The sequence below is a fragment of the Hemitrygon akajei genome, chromosome 8 (assembly GCF_048418815.1).
Source record: "Hemitrygon akajei chromosome 8, sHemAka1.3, whole genome shotgun sequence".
NCBI lineage: Eukaryota > Metazoa > Chordata > Chondrichthyes > Myliobatiformes > Dasyatidae > Hemitrygon > Hemitrygon akajei.
Genome location: NC_133131.1, coordinates 165,257,830 through 165,280,643, shown reverse-complemented (window position 1 = coordinate 165,280,643; position 22,814 = coordinate 165,257,830). Strand labels below are relative to the sequence as shown.

The 22,814-nt window shown below is 38.6% G+C and overlaps 1 protein-coding gene across 1 annotated transcript in view; it reads left to right on the top strand.

Annotated features, from left to right (window-relative positions):
* Positions 1–22,814, top strand: part of LOC140732397 (obscurin-like) — a 530,964-nt gene that overhangs the window by 320,398 nt on the left and 187,752 nt on the right. Inside the window, exons 68-75 of the mRNA XM_073054987.1 lie at positions 2,022–2,312; positions 6,661–6,930; positions 7,907–9,229; positions 12,514–12,792; positions 16,675–16,750; positions 17,054–17,181; positions 19,687–19,884; positions 21,207–21,254. Coding sequence (XP_072911088.1) covers positions 2,022–2,312; positions 6,661–6,930; positions 7,907–9,229; positions 12,514–12,792; positions 16,675–16,750; positions 17,054–17,181; positions 19,687–19,884; positions 21,207–21,254 — 2,613 coding nt within the window. The remainder of the gene's footprint in view (positions 1–2,021; positions 2,313–6,660; positions 6,931–7,906; positions 9,230–12,513; positions 12,793–16,674; positions 16,751–17,053; positions 17,182–19,686; positions 19,885–21,206; positions 21,255–22,814) is intronic.

Genomic DNA, 22,814 nt, shown 5'->3' with positions numbered 1-22,814 from the left:
AATGTAATCTTTAAACTCCTTTTGCTCCAGAGGTTTTTGGCTTAAGTGTTTGGACTGTTTGGCTTTTTCATCTGTGAGCCTCAGATAAGTGTTTGTTCCTCTCTTGGACTTGCAGCTTGTGATCCTACAGCTTTGCCTCGCAAACTGACAGTGGGTTTGATTTTCTTCTTCTCCACCTCTCGCATTCTCTTAAATTTTTTCTCTTCTGATCAGGCATTTAAAGGAAAAGGACTTGAACTGATTTTTCTTTATCAAAGAAAATGAGATGCCTGAAAAGAAAAAAAAACTAAAAAAAAGTGATGACATTTAAATTTTTTTTACCCTACTCTGACCTTGCTGTGGTGATAAATGATCATGGTGAAATATTAACAGTGAAATTGGAGGGGAGATATATTATTATATAGTTCTGTACTTTCTTTTACAAATGCAGTTAGCAGTATCATAGACCAATAGCTGATCTAAAAACAAAATAAATGAAGTTCCACTGCAGAGTGCAAATAATACATGTGAACCAGTTCTAAGTGTTAACCAGTTTACAATTGTTTGGTTAAAATTCCAAACACGTAATCTTTATAGGCAACATTGTAACACAGCAATTTCAACCCTGAAATGTTGAGAGGGTTCAGAGATTTGAGCACTAAATTGAGACAGCAGAAGTGAAATGATGAAATATTTGTGAAATCTGAAATAAAGAGAGAATATGATGAAAATGCTAGGCAGGCCAGCACTCCCCCCCCCCCCCCCCGTATATTGGATGAAAAGTGAGGTCACATCTTCCCTTTCAAGTGAAGTTCTCAAGGTTGGTGCAGTGGGGAGTTATCTGCTATGTCTGGGCCAATATTCGTTACTCAGTTAAGCAGAGACAGAGATTGCCTATTATTAAGTTGCTCTTTATAAGTATTTGCTCTCATCTTTTTTTTCTCTAGTCCTGATGAAGGATCTCGGCTCAAAATATTGACTGTATTCTTTTCCATTGATGCTGCCTGGTCTGCTGAGTTCCTCCAGTGTTTTGTGTGTTTTTATTGTACAGGAGTTGAGATGTTATGTAGAAGTTGAAAAAAATATTGGTGAGGCCTAATTTGGAGAATCATGTGCAGCTTTGGTCATTACCTGCAGGAAAGATATCATTAATATTGAAAGAGTGCAGAGAAAATTTACAAGGATTTTGCCAGGACTTCAGCATCTGAGTTATAGGAAAAGCTTGAGTATGTTAGGACTTTATTCCCTGGAGTGTATGGGAATGAAGGGAGGTTAGATGGACATAACTAAAATCATGAAGGATATAAATAGAGTAAATGCAAGCAGGCTTTTTTCCCCTGAGGTTGGGTGAGATTACAGCTAGAGGTCATGGATTAAGGGTGAAAGGTGAACTGTTTAAGGGGAATATAAGGGTGAACAACTTCACTCAGAGGGTGGTGAGAGTGTAGAATGAGTTTTCAGAAGTCGTGGGTACTCAGGTTCAACATTTAAGAGAAATTTGGATAGGTACAGTATAAAGACAGGAGGGCTATAGAAGGCTATGTTCCAGGTGAAGGTCAAAAGAACCAGGCATATTAATAGTTTGCATTGCACTAAATGGGCCAAAGGATCTGTTTATGTGCTATAGTGTTCTATAAACTCTTAAGACTGTATAAAGCAGTGCCAATGGAGTCATTGGCTGTAAAACCATCCGTGATAACCTGAATTTGTAAAAGCCATTTATAAATACAAGTTTAATTAGAAACATAAGATTTAGACACCATGGACCAAGAGCCCCTTTCTATGCTGTACCACATTGTGACTCAGTTAGTGTGTTTTATTGTGTCAGTTGAAATCAAATAATATGGTAAAATATAGATGATATTTTTAATTGCAAGATATTTTTGAGTTGAGGGTTTAATAATTATGGTTTATTTACAGTTTATATATTTTATTTATGTGTAATAACTATTTTGCACAAATTAATATTCTTTTTCAATTTTGCTTGTACAATTATCATTTCTGGAACTGTAGCAAATAATAGTTCTTACTCACCTCTACAGGTCCTCCTGGTCCACCTGAGAGTCCAGAAGTTGTCAGAAAGAACCACCAGTCTGTCACCTTGTCTTGGTTAAAACCACTAAGAGATGGTGGCAGTGTTATACAAGGCTATCATGTTGAGATGAAACCTTCTGACAGTGACTGCTGGTTGCCATGTAACACAAAAGTAGTTGAAGAGACAGAATTCACTGTTGATAATCTGATACCAGGCACTAGTTACAGCTTCCGTGTTTCAGCTCTGAACCGTGCTGGAGCTGGCGAGCCTATACATTTGCCTCAGACAGTTCTGCTGGGTGAGAATTATAAATGCAGACCAGTTGCTGGTTCTTCATAGCTTTAGAATTAACCACTAATATAACAAGATGGTGATACTTCTGCAATTCAAAATTGTGCATTCACTTATCAAAATTATTGTTCTTATATAAATATGTGAGATTTGATGACATTTTCTCCCATTTCTTGCACCAATGTATTGGCTTCTTGACACTAAAATACAAGCCTAGTATGGTTGAGTTGGGAGTTAAATGTCCAAGGTTGTACATTGTGTCGGAGATTAGAAAGATAGGCAGAGGGGGTGGCATGGCTCTGCTGGTAAAGAATGGCATCAAATCAGTAGAAAGATGTGCCACAGGATTGGAAGGTGTTGAATTCTTGCGGGTTGAGTTAAGAAACTGCAAGGGTAAAAGGACCCTGGTGGCAGTTATATTCAGGCCTCCCAACAGTAGTTGGAATATGGACCACAGATTACAACAGGAATTAGAAAAGGCAGGTCAAAGGGGCAATGTTATGATAGTCACGGGAGGTTTCAACTTAGAGGTTGATTGGGAAAATCAGGTTGGAAATGGATCTCAAGACAGCGAGTTTGTTGACTGCCTATGAGATGGCTTTTTAGAGCAGTTTGTTATTGAGCCTACCGGGGGATTGGGCGTTATGTACTGAAGCAGACATGATTAGGGAGCTCAAGGTAGAAGAACTCTCTGTGATAAGTTTTTCACACGGACGATGGTGGGTGTGCGAAATGTACTGGTGGAGGCAGATCTTTTAAGAGACTCTTATCTAGGTACATGGAGGTTAGAAAAATAGGGGAGCTATGCGGTAGGGTAACTGTAGGCAGTTTCTAGAGTAGGTTACATGGTCGGCACAACATTGTGAGCCGAAGGACTTGTAATGTGCTGTAGATTTCTATGTTCTATGGTGTAACCCTTAGGAGGCAGTGATCACAATATGATTGAGTTCAGCTTGAAATTTGATAGGGAAAAAGTAAAGTTTGACATAACAATATTTCAGTGATTAGGGAGCTTAAGGTAAAGGAACCCTTAGGAGTCAGTGATTGACTTCAACTTGATATTTGATAGGGAGATATGTCTGGCATGGCAGTATTTCACTGGAGTAAAGGGAATTACAGTGGAATGAGAGAGGATTTGGCCAAAGTTAATTGGAAGGAGTTGCTGGCAGGGATGACAGCAGAGCAGCAATCCCATGAGTTTCTGGGGAAAATGAGGAAGGTGCAGGATAGATGTATTGCAAAAACAAAGAAATACTCAAATGGCAAAATAATACAACTGTGACTGACAAGGGAAGTCAAAACTAATGTGAAAGCAAAAGAGAGGGCATACAACAAAGCAAAAATAGAGGGAAGGCAGAGGATTGGGAAGCTTTTAAAACCCTACAGCATATATGTCAAACTCAAGGCCCGCGGGCCAAATCCGGCCCGCGGTGGAATTATCTTTGGCCCACGAGATAATATCTAATTACTATTAAAGCTAGCCCCAGTAATCGAAGCGCCTATGGCGTATGATATGGCTAATGCTGAGTTTATTCAGGTACCAGGTTTTCAGGATTTCTAGTGTTTATTCGGCAGTCTTCTTCATAAGAAACGGAATTTGTAAAGTGAAACACTTTGTAGTTATAGCAGAGACTGAGACATATGAGAGCAGGCTGAAAAAACGGAGGCAACGAAAGCTGCGTTCGCACGTGTCCGACTGATCCGGCCCGCATGAAGCTGCATTTTGCTCAATCCGGCCCGTGACCTAAAATGAGTTTGACACCCCTGCCCTACAGAGAGCAACTAAAAGTATCATCAGCAGGGAAAAGATGAAATATGAAAGCAAGCTAGCAAACAATATCAAAGTGGATAGTTTTTTCAAGTATGTAAAAAAAGAAGTAAGAGAAGTGAATGAATATGGATCCGTTAGAGATGAGGCAGGAGAAATAATAAAGGAGGCCAAGGAAATGGCTGTTGAAATAAATGAGTATTTTGCATCAGTCTTCACTGTGGAAGACACTAGCAGTGTGCCTGATGTTGAAGGGTGTGAAGGAAGAGAAGTGAGTGCAGTTACTATTACAAGGGAGAAGGTGCTCAAAAATGTGAAAGACCCAAGGGTAATAAGTCACCTGGACCAGATGAACTGTACTCTAAGGTTCTGAGGGAGGCAGTGTTAGAGATTGTGGAGGCATTAGTAATGATCTTTCAAAAAGTCATTGGATTCTGGGATGGTGCCAGAGGACTGGAAAATTGCAAATGTCACTCCACTCTTTAAGAAAGGAGGAAGGCAACAGAAACAAAATTATAGATCAGTTAGCCTGACCTCAGTGGTTGGAAAGGTGTTGGAGTCAGTTGTTAAGGATGAGGTAATGGAATACACAGGTCAAGTTAGGACAAAGTCAGCATGGATTCTTTAAGGGAAAATCTTGCCTGACCAACCTGCTAGAATTCTTTGAGGAAATCACACGTAGGATAGATAAAGGGGATGCAGTGGATGTTGTATATTTGGACTTCCAGAAGGGTTTTGACAAGGTGCCACACATAAGGCTGCTTACCAAGTTATGAGACAGAGCAGATGTGGAAAGGATGTTTCCCATGGTGGGGGGAGTCTAGGACAAGAAGGCACAACCTCAGGATAGAGGGGCGTCAATTTAAAACAGAGATACAGGGAAATTTCTTTAGTCTGAGAGTGGTGAATAGGTAGAATTTATTACCACAGGTAGCTGTAGATGCCAGGTCTTTGGTGTATTTAAGATAGAGCGTGATATGTTCTTGATTGGACTTGACATCAAAGGTTTCGTGCAGAAGGCTGGGGAGTGGGGCTGAGGAGGGGAAAAAAGATTAGCCATGATTGAATGGAGGAACAGACTCGATGGGCCAAATGACCTAATTCTACTCCTATGTCTTATGGTCTTTGTGTCTTAAATGTCAGCAAATGACTAGAAGACAAGTTTAAAAAATCAAAAGAAATAAATGTAAATCAAAAGAAATAAAAGAACTACCGGTATATGTCCTTTACTTCTTTTTAACAATATCTACAAAGTCATTGATGTGTTCTAAAGAAATTAAAAAAGAAAATGCTGGGAACAGTCAGGGCCAGACAGCATCGTTGAAAGGGAAACAGTGAATATCTCAGGTCAATAACACTACATCAGAACTGGGAAAGATAGAAAACAAGTTAGTGGTAAGTTGTAACATCAGTGGGGGAGTGACTACAGGAGACGGGAATAGCTGAAAGAGTGAGGCTAGAATTTTTTCAATTGATATTTTAATATAAAACAGATTGCTGAATGAATGAGCACAAGTGCATATCCTGGAACAGCTTGTTGATTGATTTTGTTTTTTCAGAAATATTGCCCAGGTTTTATTTTTGATTTCTGGATGATCCATGAACCCATGAATATAATCTCAATCCTCTCAACCTCAACGCCGTTGATATAGAAAGTAATGTGCTATTCCCCCCCCCCCCCCGCCCACCCCCACCTTCCTGAAGTCAATGAGCAGCTCTTGTTTTGTTGACATTAGGGGAACGGTTGTTGTCACGACACTATGGTAATAAGCGTTCATCTCTTTTCTGTACTTTCAACTCATCGTTATTTGAGATATGGCCCACTATGGTGGTATCATCTGAAAACCTCTAGATAGAGTTCAAACAGGATCTGGCCATGCAATCATGAGTGTACAGAGAGTAGAGTAGGGGGCGTTAGGCTTCAACCTTGTGGAACACCAGTCTTTAGAATAATCATGGCAGAGGTGTTGCCACCTATCCTTTCTGATAGTCAGGAAGTCAAGGATCCAGATGCAGAGGGAGGCATTGACCCTCGTGGTCTGGAGTTCGGTGATTGTTCCTTGACATCAGGTGCCAATATGATTTTTTCTATCACATGAAAGTTTAAAAAGACCTTTTCCTTTATGAAATGCTTCTCTAACTTCTGAATTTGTACATTCTGTCACTTCAATCCTCTTTCTTAACCCTGCCCTTTAAAAAACAATTAACTACAGCAGATACACCCTAAGTGAAGCAATTTAGACCAATTTAGCAAGTGAAGCAATTTAGACCCTTTGATGCCCTGGCTAATCAAGAACTTATCTATCTCTACCTTAAATACTTGAATTTAAATTAGATTACTGCATCAAAGACCCTATATGAATATATTTTATTTAAATTAATAGCAAACACAGAAGCATAATGGTTGTTTGCCATAAATTCGTATAGATTTTGCTGTACATGGAGTCAAGAAAATGCTGTTCTATATTCTGATGTAAGCTGGCACCTGATTATTAGCATTGTGCATATTTATCATGCTATTTTCAAATATATGATTATTTACCTGGTGTCCACTGTGTCCATTCGTGAACCTTTATCTGTTTTGCAGAGGTTCCTGTGACTGTCACCATTCCTCTCACTAACATTACTGCAATAAATGGGGAGTCTGTCAAGCTCGAGTGTGAATTTTCCAGAGAATGCATTAATGCATCATGGCTAAAGAATGATCAGCCCATTAAAACAAGCAGCAAGAATGAAATAATTTCTGGAGGAACAAAACACTGTCTTATTATTCACAATTGCAGTGCTGAGGATGAAGGGAGATACACCTGTATGGCAACCTCAGATATTAAAACATCTGCTGAAGTCACCTTGGATGGTAAAAAAAAATGTATTTCTGTTTCTTGCCTATACTAACATTTTTCCAATCATTTTCACCCTAAGGTATTTCCAAATCTTACCTTTGGAAATCATGAAAATATACAATCCAAAATGAAGTCAGAGTCATACAGTACAGAAACAGAACCTTCAGTCCATTGTGCATATGCTTTCCATCCAGAACCTGTCTTTACTCATTCATTTTAACACTTCCCTTGAAATGACACACCTTCTCTGTTGTGTTATTTCAAGGGCTTATCTAATTCTGCCTTAAAATGTTGTGGAAGTATGTCCCTCAACCAGCCAAATACCATAAAAGTCACCAATGTACTTGCATTGTGGCCTCCCTTGTACTGGTGATAGCCGACACAGATTGGGTGATCACTTCATCGACCCTCTTCTCTCCATCCACTGCAGCAGGCAGTATATCCTACTGAAAACAATTTTATTTCAACTTCCCATTCCCATACTGACATATCTGTTCACAGCCTCCTCCACTGGCGGACTCAGATTGGAGAAACAACGTGCCATGTTCTGTCTTAGTAGTTACCAACCTAATAGCATGACATCGATTTCTCTAACTTCCAGTAAAAAGTCCTTCATCATCTTCCCTTGGGTTTCCTTTATTCCATGATCTACTGTACTCTCCTCTCAGATTTCTTCACCTTCAGTCCTTTGCCTTCCTCACCTATCACCTCCCATCTTCTTACAATGCAAAGTGAAGGACCTGAGCTAAAACATCCTACTTAATGAAACAAAAAATGTGAAATCTGGATGGAAATCGTAATTTTATGCAGCTATTTATAATCTTCAAAAATGGGATAGTTTGGTGCATCAGTTGAATTATACATGTTAAAATTACAAAGATGGTATACTTGTTTTTAATGTTTGTCCTATAAATGTGTTGTACTGTACTCTATGTTGTATTTACACTGGTTGTACAATTAATAAAATAATTGATGTCTTATTTTCTGCAGATACCAAAAAGCCTGTTCCAGATCAGGACTGGGAAATTCTACAGGAACCTGACAAAGTTACAGTTGAAATAATAGATGGGGAGGAAGTTACTCCCAAACCAAGCTTGCCACCTGAGGCAGCACAGGAAGGTGATCTACATCTTCTTTGGGAAGCCTTGGCAAAAAAACGAAGAATGAGCCGAGAACCAACTCTTGATTCTATCAGTGAAGTACCAGAAGAAGATGACAAAGCTCTAAAACAACGGCTACAGAAACGTTTGGAGACTGAAGAATTATCTACAGATGACATGTCTAGAGCATGTGATTCTTATACAAGCTCTGATGAAGAGTCAGGATCAGGTACTCCATCCCTTGTTCATTACCTGAAAACAGCAGGACAGTCAACCATAACAATAGCTGGAAAAGTACAAACTATTTCTACAAGCAAATTTTTCAAACACTGGGAATCTTCAAACGCTGAGCCTGAGAAATTGAAAGATGAACCTGTCTTGGAAGAAGATCCATCTCTCGCTGAAGCTGCAACAAAAATCCAAGCTGCATTTAAGGGTTATAAAATCAGGAAGGAACTGAAACAGCAAGGCATACCTGTGTTCAGAGAAGTTTTTAAACCTCAGACAATTGAGCTGGGCCAAACTATCCATCTTGAGTGTGTGGCCCTGAGTAAACCTGAAGTCAAAGTTCGATGGCTGAAAGATGGAGAAGAGCTTGTTGATGGAAGACATTATCATATTGATAATTACAGTGATGGAACCTGTTCTTTAATTATTACAGGTGTGGAAGAAAAAGACTCTGGAACATATACTTGTGAGGCTTCTAACAAATTTGGCTCAACTTCCCACAGTGGAAAAGTTAAGGTTGTAAGTGATGCGATGGAAACAGTTAAGAAGCTTACACAAGGCATCGGTATAAAGTACAGCACTGATAGTGAACCTGAAAGTTCTTCAGGAAGTGACGTTGATGATGCTTTCCGCAGGGCAGGCAAACGACTTCACAGACTACTGCGTTCAAAACTATCTTTTGAAATTTCTGATGTGGATGAAGATTTTTTTGTTAGTGCTGATGAAGGAGATGAAGAAATTTTGGACAGACAGACTTACCATGAGGATGAAAATTATATTTATATTAAGTTCGATACCTTAACTGAGGCAGAATTGGCTGCAGCCAGGTTTAAAGAGATATTTATTGGCCAGGGAATTCATGTTCAAATTGATATTTGCCAAGACAATAATAGGGTTGAGATACGGATTAAGAAGGTTTCGCGATCTGCTGGTGCATTTGGAGAAGACCGTATACCCATACAAAAGGGACCACAAATTGAATCTGGTATGTTCTACTACTATTGCTTAAGTTTATTTCACAACCTTTATGGGTTCCTTCACATTCAAAAAGTACAATATTTAATCTGACATTACTTACTTAAGCTATAAAAGTGACCCCTGAGTTAAAGGGTGGCGGGGTGTCGATGGTTGGTGTTGCATTCCTAGAAAATGGTTCACCTCATGGTTTTCTGTAGCATGATTCATGTCAGCTGTGCATGTGTCAAGAAAAATGAGTTTAAATAAATGTTGATTTGTATACTTTAATTTCTCATAAATTCTGTGAGTAAATTTTATTACTTATCTCAAGTTTTTGTGATTTCTGAATTCTGTAAGGGTGAATTTTTGTGATGAGAACAGCTGGATCACAGGGGTCAAAGACTAAAATTTAGGATATCCTAGGAAAAATGGCCACAACAAATATTGTGCATTTTATTATCTACCTGTAATATTTATGTATGAAATGAAGAAGTTTGCATATTCTTTGCTTTCAACATACTCTAAACAATGTTTAAATAATATTAAAAAATGTATTAATTTATTTGAGAGTGCAAATGCTATTGCTGTTACGTACCCCATAACGGGTTAAAAGAACCAGCAGAAATGGAACACACCTGGAGTCTGGTTTTGCTATAAACAAAACACTATTTATAGTAACTACGTAATATAGTAATATAAAACCAGATAAATCAAACAGGTTAGCAGAGTTTATGTGTATATAAGTGTGTAAATATAAAACCCCAAACTTCTTCAAGCTTAGATGGTAAATGATACAGTCTTATGATGGTATAGGAATGAAGTCAGTTCAGTTTGTGATATTAAGTTGAGTAGATGTGGGGGGGGGTGGTGGTGGGAGGGGGTGTGGGGGGGTGGGGAGAGAGAGAGATATGATTTGTTTTCCAAGTAAGCCGATGCCATTGATCTTTCCATTGTTCTCCGAAGTCCTGTTAAAGTCACCAACTGTGACCACACAAAAGGGTACCGTCTTCACGTGGTAAAGCTATCAACCCAGGCAAGGGTTCCATTTTCAGGAGCAGATCCATTATTTGTCCAATCGATTCCTGTGCATTCTAGAACGTTATTTCAACACACAGAATATCAAAGGAAATCTTACCCTGCAGGCAACTCTGGCAAACCTACCAGTTGAAGCTTGATGTTGTCATTCTCCAGCATATTTAGAACAGTGTCTCTTCAGCAAAACTAGATGTTTGAAACTCTTCTTCAAAAACAGGAAGGTTGTCAGAGGGTACAACAGGTGATAGGACAGTTGGAAATTTTGGTGGAGATTGAATTTGAGTGTGTCGTGATGCTTTTTGGGGGTTGAAATACCACTGGAGAGTATATAGAAATGACAGGAGCCTTAGGAACATCTCAGTTGTACAGGAAGCTACTGACACAATGAAAGAAGCTGTGAACACCACCAGAGATGGAGGACCTTCTTGCTGTCCACAGCAGTGACATAACAAGGAAAAGAGAGAGGATACTGGTGAGACTGCACTTGTAGTACAGTTTTGGTTGCCCAGCTAAAGTAAAGATTTTAGGAAACTGGTAAAAGTACAGGAATAATTTCCAAGAATGTTGCGAGGTCTTGATGGACTATGTTATTAGGAAATGTTGGACACACTAAGACTTTAGCTTTGGAGAGTAGGAGATGGATGAAATGATCTTCTAGAGATGTAAGGCATAGATAGGGTGAATGCATGCTGTTTTTTCCCCAGTGTTGGTGATTCAAAAATTCAACGGCATGGGTTTAAGGTGAGAAGGGCAAGATTTGATGGATACTCGAGGTACAACATTTTTACACAAAGGGGAATGAACTGTCAGAGGAAGTCGTTGAATCAGGTACAAAAACAACTTTTAAAAGACAGTTGGACAGGTTCATGAATTCCAAAGTTTTGGAAGGTTATGAGCCCAAACGCTGGCAAATGGGATGAGTTTGGATGGACCAGCTGGACCAAAAGATCTATTCCCAAGCTGTATAACTCTGTTGCTATATAGAGGGATCTTGAAGTGCAAGTCCTTAGTTCCATAGAAGTAGCAACATGAGTGGATAGGTTGGTTTAAAAAAAGGCAATATGACATACTTCAGTGGTCAGAGAACTAAGTATAAAATTTGGTAAATCATGTTTTGGGTATATTAGACTTTGGTTAAGCCAGATTTGGAGTATGGTGTTGTAATTCTGCTTACAACACTAGAGATAGTATATAGAGGCTCTGAAGACGATGTAGAAGAGTTTCATCAGCATATTGTCCAGATGGAGTGTATTAACTATGAGGAGAGGTTGGACAGATTATTTTCTCTAAATTATCAAAGGCTGAAAGACCAACCTAATCGAAGTATCTAAAATTATGAAAGGCATAAATAGGGTCAGAGTCATTGTTCCAGGCTGGAAATGTGAAGTAATGGAAGGATTAGGTATAATGTGAGAATGAGAAAGTTTAAAGATTTGTGATGCAAGTCTTTTACAGAGGCTGGTAGGTACTTTTAAAACATTGCCGGGGAAGTAGTGGTGGAAGCAGATGTGATGGCAAGTTTAAGAAGGAAACAGACAAACGAACAAGCGGGGAATAGAAGGATGTTGACTAGATGCAGGCAAACACAATTAGTTTAATTTGGCATCGTGGTCAACACAGACGTAATGATCTGAAGGGCCTGTTCCCAAGTTGTGTTGTTCTATATTCTCTGTTCTAAAAGGATATAAGAAGTTGGCCATGTGTTCTCACATTCAATATGATCATGGCTGATCTGGGTTTCAAGTCCACCTTCCTGACCTTTCTCTATAGTCTCCAATTCATTAGTTCTAAAAATTAGTCATGCACATCTTGTTGAGTCAGAGATCTTTAAAGACATACAACTCCCAGTTTTAAATTGTCTTTCTAGTGGAAGCAGACTCCCAGGATCTAATTTGTCTGTCCTTTTTAGAATCATGTATGTCTATATAAGATTACCCTTGTATTCTTCCAAACACCAGTGACTATAGATTGATTTGACTCAATCTATCACTGTATACCAGGGGTTTTCAGCCTAAGGTCCACAGACCTCTTGGTTAATGGTAGGGGTCCATGGCATAAAAAGAGGTTGGAAACCCTTGCTTTAAGTGAAAAGTTTGGAAATAAATGCAAAAGGGAAACCCAGAGAAATATCAAAGGATTAGTTTTACATGAATGAGGTTTAAAATTCTATAATCATCAATTTTTTCAATAAGCTGTCAGCTCTAGTACCTTTCCAGAGAAGTGTATTCGTAATGTTAATGCATTATTTATTTTACTGCTTCCCTCTGCCACCTGAAGCACCCCATGTTGTATCTGAGCTCCAGAACCAGGATGTTCAGGAAGGCTACCCTGTTAGTTTTGATTGCATGATAACTGGCTATCCACCTCCTGTCGTACAATGGTTTAAGGATGGAAAGCTGATTGAGGAGAATGACCACTACATGATTAATGAAGATCAAGATGGGTGTCACCAACTCATCTTAACGTCTGTAATTCTGAGTGATATGGGAGTGTATCGATGTGTGGCAGAAAACTACATTGGAGTTGCATCAACAAAGGCTGAACTAAGAGTCGATGGTAAGTGTGAAGATGGCAGAGTAATAAATTGAATGTAAATGATATAAGCTAAATAAAAGTATAACATTCCATTTGAAAACTTCAAGTGTATATTTCTAAAACTTTGACAACATTTTAATCTTATGGAACTTAGTTGGTTTAATTATTTACATTTGGACCATTATCCACATAGTTTAACTGAGGCGTGTTAATATGAATACTCATGTTTATGCCATTGCTTCAACCAATTTCAAATTGGCCATTTAAAACTTTAATGATTATTGTGATTTCACTGATACAGAGTAACTATTTTAAACATAACAAGACAATGCTAAAATGTAGTCTATGAAAGCTTATATGTTATCAAGAAAATTAAGGTAATTAGTTAGCAAGCAAAACGCAGAAAGTAGGAGTAAAATAATAATGACTTGTGGTTCCTGTTGATAAATCCAATTGCTGTCCCTTCTCAACCACCAGTTATCAATATTTAGTAAGGACAGGAATAGCACTAGGCACAAATAGTCCATATTAGGCAGACCTCCCTCTGCTCTTTGCTGTGGGAGTTACACCCTATATGCAACCTTAATCCAACTGGGGAAACTGTTCCCTCAGGCATACTCACTTTTACCAACTGGTGGGTTGTGCTATCTCTCAAAAACTATGCAAGTAGTGCACCATGCCCACTACTTTTCCTACTTCCTTATGGTCACTAACAAGACCTGTGTGTATTGGTCCTTCTACACATTCCTTCCTTATACGGCCACCAGTATCACTAAAGTTTCCACTTTTTCTGACTGGACTCATTGAGGGAGAGAGCAGAGTGCACTTGGCAATAATGGCTTGGGCTAAATAAAACATAGGAAAGGCCAAAGATTGTGGAATTCACTATTTCTACAAAAATCACACTTGAGATGGTGTGATTTTGTATTTATAGACAATAGACAATTGGTGCAGGAGTAGGCCCTTCAGCCCTTCTAGCCAGCACCGCCATTCACTGTGATCATGGCTGATCATACACAATCAGTACCCCGTTCCTGCCCTCTCCCCATATCCCTTGACCCCACTATCTATAAGAGATCTATCTAACTATCTCTTGAATGCATCCAGAGACTTGGCCTCCACTGCCTTCTGGGGCAGAGCATTCCACATATCCACCACTCTCTGGGTGAAAAAGTTTTTCCGCATCTCTGTTCTAAATGGCCTACCCCTTATTCTTAAACTGTGACCTCTAGTTCTGGACTCACCCATCAGCGGGAACATGCTTCCTGCCTCCAGTGTGTCCAATCCCTTAATAATGTTATATGTTTCAATCAGATCCCCTCTCATCCTTCTAAATTCCAGTGTATACAAGCCCAGTCGCTCCAATCTTTCAACATATGACAATCCCGCCATTCCGGGAATTAACCTTGTGAACCTACGCTGCACTCCCTCAATAGCAAGAATGTCCTTCCTCAAATTTGGAGACCAAAATTGCACATAATACTCCAGGTGGGGTCTCACCAGGGCCCTGTACAGCTGCAGAAGGACCTCTTTACTCCTATACTCAATTCCTCTTGTTATAAAGGCCAGCATGCCATTAGCTTTCTTCACTGCCTGCTGTACCTGCATGCTTGCTTTCATTGACTGATGTTACAAGAACACCTAGATCTCGTTGTACTTCCCCTTTTCCTAACTTGACTTCATTTAGATAGTAATCTGTCTTCCTGTTCTTGCCACCAAAGTGGATAACCTCACATTTATCCACATTAATCTGCATCTGCCATACATTTGTCCACTCACCCAACCTGTCCAAGTCACCCTGCATTCTCATAACATCCTCTTGACATTTCACACTGCCACCCAGCTTTGTGTCATCAGCAAATTTGCTAATGTTACTTTTAATCCCTTCATCTAAATCATTAATGTATATTGTAAACAGCTGCGGTCCCAGCACCGAACCTTGCGGTACCCCACTGGTCACAGCCTGCCATTCCAAAAGGGACCCGTTAATCGCTACTCTTTGTTTCCTGTCAGCCAGCCAATTTTCAATCCATGTCAGTACTCTGCCCCCAATACCATGTGCCCTAATTTTGCCCACTAATCTCCTATATGGGACTTTATCAAAAGCTTTCTGGAAGTCCAGGTACACTACATCCACTGGCTCTCCCTCGTCCATTTTCATAGTTACATCCTCAAAAAACTCCAGAAGATTAGCGAAGCATGATTTTCCAGATTATTTAGTTATTTCTTAGCTCTTCAAACCCTGAATATTGCTACCTTTTTATTGTGCTTATTTTAAGAAGATTCATTTATTTTTTTCCCTCCTGTGCAGGTTTGAAAATAATTTAGCAGTATAGTCAAAATCTAGAATCAGAATCAGATATGAATACCTTTGTCTTGTAATATGTGGAACTTGTTATTCTGTGGCAGTAGTACAGTACAAATAATTAGAAATAGTATAAAATAAATATATTACTGAAACAAAAGCAACAACAAGGCAGTGTTCCTGGGTTCATGGATCTTTCAGAAATCTGATGGCAGATGGGAAGAAGCTATGCCTGTATCATGGAGTGTAGATCTTTAGGCTCCTGTCCCTCCTCTGTCATGGTAGTCCTGAGAAGAGAGCATGTCCTAGATAGTGTAGGTTTTTAGTGATGGATGCCACCTTGTGATATTGACTCTTGAAAATGTCATCAGTAGTGAAGAGGATTGTGCCCTTGATGAAACTTTCTGAGTCTACATCTCTTTGCAGCCTGTATACCAGATTGTAATGCAACCAGTCAGAATGCTCTCCACCATACATCTGTAAGGGTTTGCAAGAGCCTTTGGTAACATATCAAATCTCCTTAAACTCCTGCTGGCATGCCTTCTTCAGGACACAAATTCTAGCATAAGTTTGAGTTGTAAAGGATTTTTTTTACTCTCAGGCTTTTGTGAATCTTTATGGCAAATGACTGCTTAGTATATTCCTTATATTCAATACAATAGACATTAGGTGCAGGAGTAGACCATTCAGCCCTTCGATCCAGCACCACCATTCAATGTTATCATGGCTGATCATCCACAATCAGTACCCCGTTCCTGCCTTCTCCCCATATCCCTTGACACCGCTATCATTAACAGCTCTATCTAACTCTTCCTTGAAAGCATCCAGAGAATTGACCTCCACTGCCTTCTGAGGCAGAGCATTCCATAGATCCACATGGAAATCACATGTGAATTCACAGAGATTCACAATTCTGGGTGAAATTCAAGATTACAGAAATCAGGAAGGAATGTGAAGATGAGGCCTAGAATTAGATATCCTCTCAGTATCATCTTTTGGGGATTTTATGCTATTGCAAATTAATTATAGAATTAATTTTGCTATTCCTAATGCTAAATTAAGTTTTGCCATTGATGAAGCATTAAGTGGCATAAACATTTAATGTAGAAATGCAGTGCCTGTTTATTTCCTTAGATACAGTGAACCCCTTAAAATCTTAATGATAAAATCTAGAAAGTACCCAGACATCTTCAAGGAACAATGTCTCAGAAAGGCAACATCCATTATTAAGGACCTCCAGCACCCAGGGCATGCCCTTTTCTCACTGTTACCATCAGGTAGGAGGTACAGAAGCCTTAAGGCACATACTCAGCAATTCAGGAACAACTTCTTCCCCTCTGCCATCCAATTCCTAAATGGACATTGAACCCATGAATACTACCTCACTTTTTAAATATACGTTATTTCTGTTTGTGCACAATTTAATCTATTTAATATACGTACGCTGTAATTAATTTACTTTTTTTCTTCTATATTATGTATTGCATTAAACTGCTGCTGCTAAGTTAACAAATTTCATGACACATGCCAGTGATAATAAATCTGATTCTGATGTTGCCTTTTTAATAGGTTTTAAATCTAAATGGTTTTAATTTCAGTTACTAGCTCAGACTATGACACAGCAGAAGCCACTGAGACATCTTCTTATGTCAGTGCCCAAGCTTCTCTCACACGGTGAGCATGTTATAACTTCTGCATCTAATGAACTCAAAGATCATAATCAGATATTAGTTCGGTACAGCATTGTGGGGTGAATGGGCTGTTCCTGGGCTATATTATTTTATGCTCTGTATTCCAGAAATTTTAAATGTAAGTTTGTAAAATCCTTTTGTTGGTGTATTTTAAAAGCCTTTTCAAAGTCGTATCTTTTTCCATAAGTGGGAATATACTTCTCTCCCTTTCCATGACATAGCCTAATATAATAGTTTCAGTTCCTTGAAAAGAAATTGTATTAATTTACTCATTTCTTTATATCAGTGAGCAGAATTTAGAAGGTATGGAATCACAGGCTGAAGAAGAACAGCTGCCTCAGATTGTAGAAGAGCTGCACGATACCTTTGTTACTGTTGGAGCTCCAATAATAAAATTGCTAATTAAAGTTAAAGGTATTTAAAATTACCACCAATTATTTTTTTGAGATCTTACGTGTATGTTGGAATCAGAATATAGATGTGTGTAGGTTTCCTCTCAGCTTGTGAATAAACTTTTTAAAAATTATGTTGAATGTTCTCCATGGAGATGAGAAATGCATTGACATGAATTTTATTCTCTGACAGCAGTAATAGGAAAAATGTTAGAATTAACTGGCAATAATGTGGTAATAAAGAGACTTAAAGAATAATAATGGCATTGGGCAAAAACAAAGTGGATTTATCAAAGGGAAATCATATTTGAACAAACCAATTGGAATTTTTTTCTGGGTTGTAGCTAGCAGAATAGGTAAGGGTGAACTCATTGACATATTTAGATTTTCAGAATAAAATTATTGAGAGTAATATACTGGCTTGGATGAGAATTGGGCAGAAAGCACAGAAGGAATAACTAGATCATTTTTTCAGGTTGAGATTCAGTGCCAAGTGGAATACTGGTACTGCAGACCCAGATGTTCATCATCTGTGTAGAAATATACTTATGATAAAGGGACAGCTGCACATTTATTAGATGATGGGAGATTAAGCAGACTGAACCTAACTCACTTGAGTGAGAAAAGTTAGAAGTGATTTCACTGCATCGTAGAAAATTTTAAAAGGGATTGACAATTCTCCCCTTGACTGCAGTGTCTTGAACCAAGTTATACATAGCCCTCCTTTGGTCTAGAATGGTTGTTGCATTCTAGATATTCAAGCCAGGGTAGTATGATATGAAGAGCAAGTTGTTGCCCATACAACAGGCTGTCCCTCTCCATGAAGCTGATGAATCCAAACGAATGGCAGAAACCAACACAATTTGGCACCCGCAGCAGTTAGTATTGACTGGCATCATAACCTTAGGGACTCTAGCTCTGGATTTTTTCCTTTTGGGTTTATTCCCGAAGCCTTTCCCATGAGTGGGTATAGTTGCAAGACAGCAGAGGTTTGAAATCAAAACCTTCCTTCTCATGGATGAGCTGGCAACCATGGTAAATGAGCACCATTTGTTCGGCGTGGCTGGTTTTCCGGTGTCAGTAACCTGCCTTTGCTTCTTCTCCAGTCAGTAGAAATGGTTCTGCCGGACTTGGTGACTAAGCCACTTGTGAAGGCCAGGAGCTGGACTTGGTTGTCAGAGGCTATTTGAGAAACATGGCATTGAGAGCATTTAATAGGTAGTGTGAGCTTATCCCCACTACCCCCTCCCCATAGCTATGGCAAGCTTGAAGAACTAAGTTACAGTTCCAAAATGGAAGGGGTGGGTGTTAGCCATTCAGGACAAAGATCATAGGGTCATAGAAAAGTACAGCGTAGAAACAAGCCCTTTGGCCCATTTAGTCCTTGCTGAATCATATAAACTGCCTACAGCCATCGATCTACTCTGGGTGAAATCTTTTCACAGTCTTTAGAATTCCCTATCCAAGAGCACTGTGAGTGCTCAGACATCAGGTAAATTCAAGAAATCAGTAAATGTGTAGGGAAAATGAAAATTTGCAGGAAAGTGACACCAAGGTAAAAGATCAACCATGATCTCATTGAATTACAGAACAGTATGAGCTTCTAAATGACCTGTATCTTCATCTTTTCTGTTAATGGTATCCTAGAAATTGTGGAATTATTTGTCAGACTTAGGATTAGTATCTGACATAGTTAGGCATTTGGAGAATTGTGAGCAGTTTTGAGCCCCCTATCTAAGAAAAGATGATCCTGGGAATGAAAGGGTTAATATACGAGGAGTGTTTGGCTCTGGGACTGTACTTTCTGGAGTTTAGAATAATTAGGGGGTTTCTTATTGAAACCTACTGAATATTGAAAGGCCTAGACAGAGTGGACGTGCAGAGGATGTTTCTAATTGTGGGAGAGTCTAGAATCAAGGAGCACAGCCTCTGATTAAAGAAATACCTCCTTATCTGTTATAAAGGGATGCCCTTCTATTCTGAGGGTGGTGAATCTGTGGAATAGATTGCCACAGACAAGTTGTGGAGATCAAGTTATTGGGTGTTTTTTAATGCAGAGTTTGATAGGTTATTGATTAGTAATGGCATCAAAGGTTAAGGAGAGAGGGCAGGAGAATGGGTTTGAGAGGGAAGGTAAATCAGGTCTTCAACTAGTTGAGCAGACTCAATGGGCTGAATGGCTTACTTCTGTTCCTATGTCTTATGGTCTGTTGAGTGTCTTATTTAAATCAAGACACCTAAAGCAATGTAGCTCACAATATTATATTCACAACTTAAATTTCATATGAGAAGTTTGGCCTAAGGAAGATCAATCAAAAACTATATTATTCATAAAAAAAGATTAATCAAAATGAGTATATAATAAAGATGTGTACTTACACTTGTATGTCTATGTAAGGTATTGGATAGAATCGTTTCTGTCCAAAAGTAAGCCAAAAGAAGTGGTACATCTTGAATGGGTTAATTATTCTTATATTTGGCCCTTTTTTAAAATGATTTTCTTCAATACAATATCACTCTTCATTAGGTTATCCAGTCCCTCGTGTATATTGGTTTAAAGATGGAATACCTCTGCGTGCCACAGATGAAATTCTGATGACTGACGACAAAGGAGATCATTCCCTAGAAATTCTCAATGTTACAAAAGAAGCTGGCGGTGAATATGCAGCATACATCAGCAACTTATCAGGCTCGGCCTATACATCTGCTGTGGTGCATGTTCAAAGTAAGCAGAATACTTGTATTTCTGGTCTTTTGTCATTGGTGAGATATGGAGGGGTTCTGTTTACAACCCACTTTCACTGGCAGCTCAAAGATTGGGCACACAGGAGACATAAGGCTGCAGATACTGGAATCTGGAGCAGCACACAATATGCTGGAAGAGCTCAGCAGTCGAGCAGCATCTGTTGGTGGAAAGGAATTGTGGACATTTTGGTGATGTAGGGTTGAATCCAAAAGGTCAACAATTCCTTTCCTCCAGCAGATTGTTGCTCCGAGTCAAAGATTCCACCCACTCTGAACATTCTCTCTTTTACCCTCTCCCATCGATACAAAAGCCTATAAGTATGTACCACCAGGCTCAATAACAGCTTCTGTTCCACTATTATCAGAATCTTTAATGGACCTCTCATACAATAAGATGGACTCTTGGCCTCACAATCTACCTCATTAACGTCTTGCACCTTATTGTTTACCTGCATTGCACTTTTTCTGCAGCTGTTATACTTTACTTGTCATTGTTATTGTTTTACCTTATTCTAGCTTAATGCACAATGTAATGATTTGATCTGCATAAAGAATATGCAAGATAAACTTTTCACTATATCTTGATACACGTGACAATAATAAACCAGTACCAAAAAAAGCACTAAATATTGGGCACATTTGCTCCTACCAACATTTAAAATAGAGTTTTCTTTGAAATGCAAGTTAAATATCATAAATATTAGTAACTCCTGTTTAATCTCCTACCATCTTGTAAGAAATACGGAAACATCATAGCCAAGACAGTAGGACTAAAAAACAGCTTCTTCCTGAGGAATGTTGTGTAGCTGAAAAATTCTACTCCCCAGGCTTGCCAATGGCCTTTGAATGTTGTGAACTATTAAAGTCACTTGTTACAAGTAAATATGGGATTTTTTTTTTAATTAAGCGGTACCGCTTGTATTGTAAATATCTGCTTGCACAGACTGGAGTAGCAGCGCAATCTCCTTGTTTTGAGCAATGACAATAAAGTTCTACTCTATTCTAAATACCTACAATGGACTGCTTCAATCTTACCAAAAAAGAAACAAGTGTCGCTGGCAGCAGGGAAAATTACTTCTGGAATATACACAGTTAAAACTCAGTAACAAATCCAGCTACTTCATTCTTACTGTGAATCCTGTTAATATTAAGCCTTCCAGAAATTCATTGAAACAGAGCATTCAGATTGAAGTTTGTTTGCTTGACTATAGTGCTTTGCATGAGCATGAGCATTATTGTTTCATGCAAGACAGATATCCACAGAAAAGTGGCTGAAGTATATGTACATCAATTATGTTTCAGGCCCAGAAGAAGAGATCGGTAAATGTGAGCCAGAAGAAAAGTCAACAGGTAAAATGGAAATTGACTGAACCTTACCCTAACCCAAGAAAAGAGATTTTAGAGCAAAGTTTTGTACACAGACATTATTGTTTGAAATTTGAAAGCACTGCCAAAGGAGATGGTAGAATCAGATACTACATTTACAAGCTGTTTAGACAGACATAAGTTTATGCTAGAAGATACAGTCCTAAAACAAACAAATGAGATTTAATGTTGATGGGTGGAATGGACTAGGAGGGTCCATCTTGGTGCCATACAATTCCATGACTGAGTAACAACTTACAATTCTATTGACTCTTTAACAAAGCAGATACAATATTTATAATAAGGCAGACAAAATGGCTATAAGTTAATTCAGGGTTATGTAATATGTATGAAAAGTTTAAAGCAATGCCATATAGTTTATAACTCTACTTAATAGAGATTTTTAAAAAAAGTAAAGAAACTTGTGAACATTCTCATACAAGTTATCTCTCCTTCCTAATCTGTTTTCCATTTTTGAATTTCACCTATTTATCTACATTTTAATATAGAATGATTTTATATTATTCGGATGTTTAGAAAAGACAATCCACAACACCCCACAATCCAAATTATTTAAAACTATGCTAAGGTACACCTCTGAAAAAGGCATTTATAAATATAAAATTAAAACAAAACATCACTATGAAAGTTGAGCATGAACAAGATATTGTTTATGTTCACAGGTAACCGAAAGTGAAGGTTGTGCAGTTGAATGTGTGATGGAGGGTCAGGGGATGGTTTCAAGTTCATGAATCATTAGGTTCTCTTTCAGTATGGGTTGGACCTGTACAAGAAGGATGGGTGCCAATATCATTGCAGGATGATTTCCTAGTTCGACTCAGGAGTGTTTAAACTTGAGTGGCTTGATTAGACTGATGGACTAAAGTTTGTTTATTTCATTGTCAGGTTTAGAGGAAAGCAGATGAACTTGTGCCTGGATTTGTACATGGCATTATGATATTGCGGCTAATACTGAAACTTAATTGAGAGAAGGGGCAGGACTGGAAGCTTTCAATGTTTGAAGTTGTGGATCATAAAGAAGATTATCAAAGCATGCAAGAGAATATAGACCCATTAAAAAAGTGGACTGAGAAATGGCAAACAAGTGTGATGTGTTATACTTTGGGAGGTCAAATTTAAGGGCAAAGTACACAGTAAATAGGAGAATATTAAAAGTACTGAAATGCAGTGGGATCTGAGCATGCAAGTGCCATGGCTGTCTGAAAGTGGTAACATTGGTAGATAGGGTGGGAAAGAAGACAATAGCATGCTTCCCTTCATTGGTTAGGGGATTGAATATAAAAGATGAGACGTAATGGCACAACTATATAAACCCTGTTAGGCCACGTTTGGTCAATCCATCATAGGAAGGATGTGGATGCTTTAGAGAGGCTGTAAAAGAGATCAGCAGAATATTGTCTGGATTAAAGACTATTAGCTATGAGAATAATGAGGAGAGGTTGACAAATGTATATTGCATTCTCTGGAGTGTTAGATAAGTGGATAAGATTGGTTTAATTTGGCATCATGGTCAACACAGACATC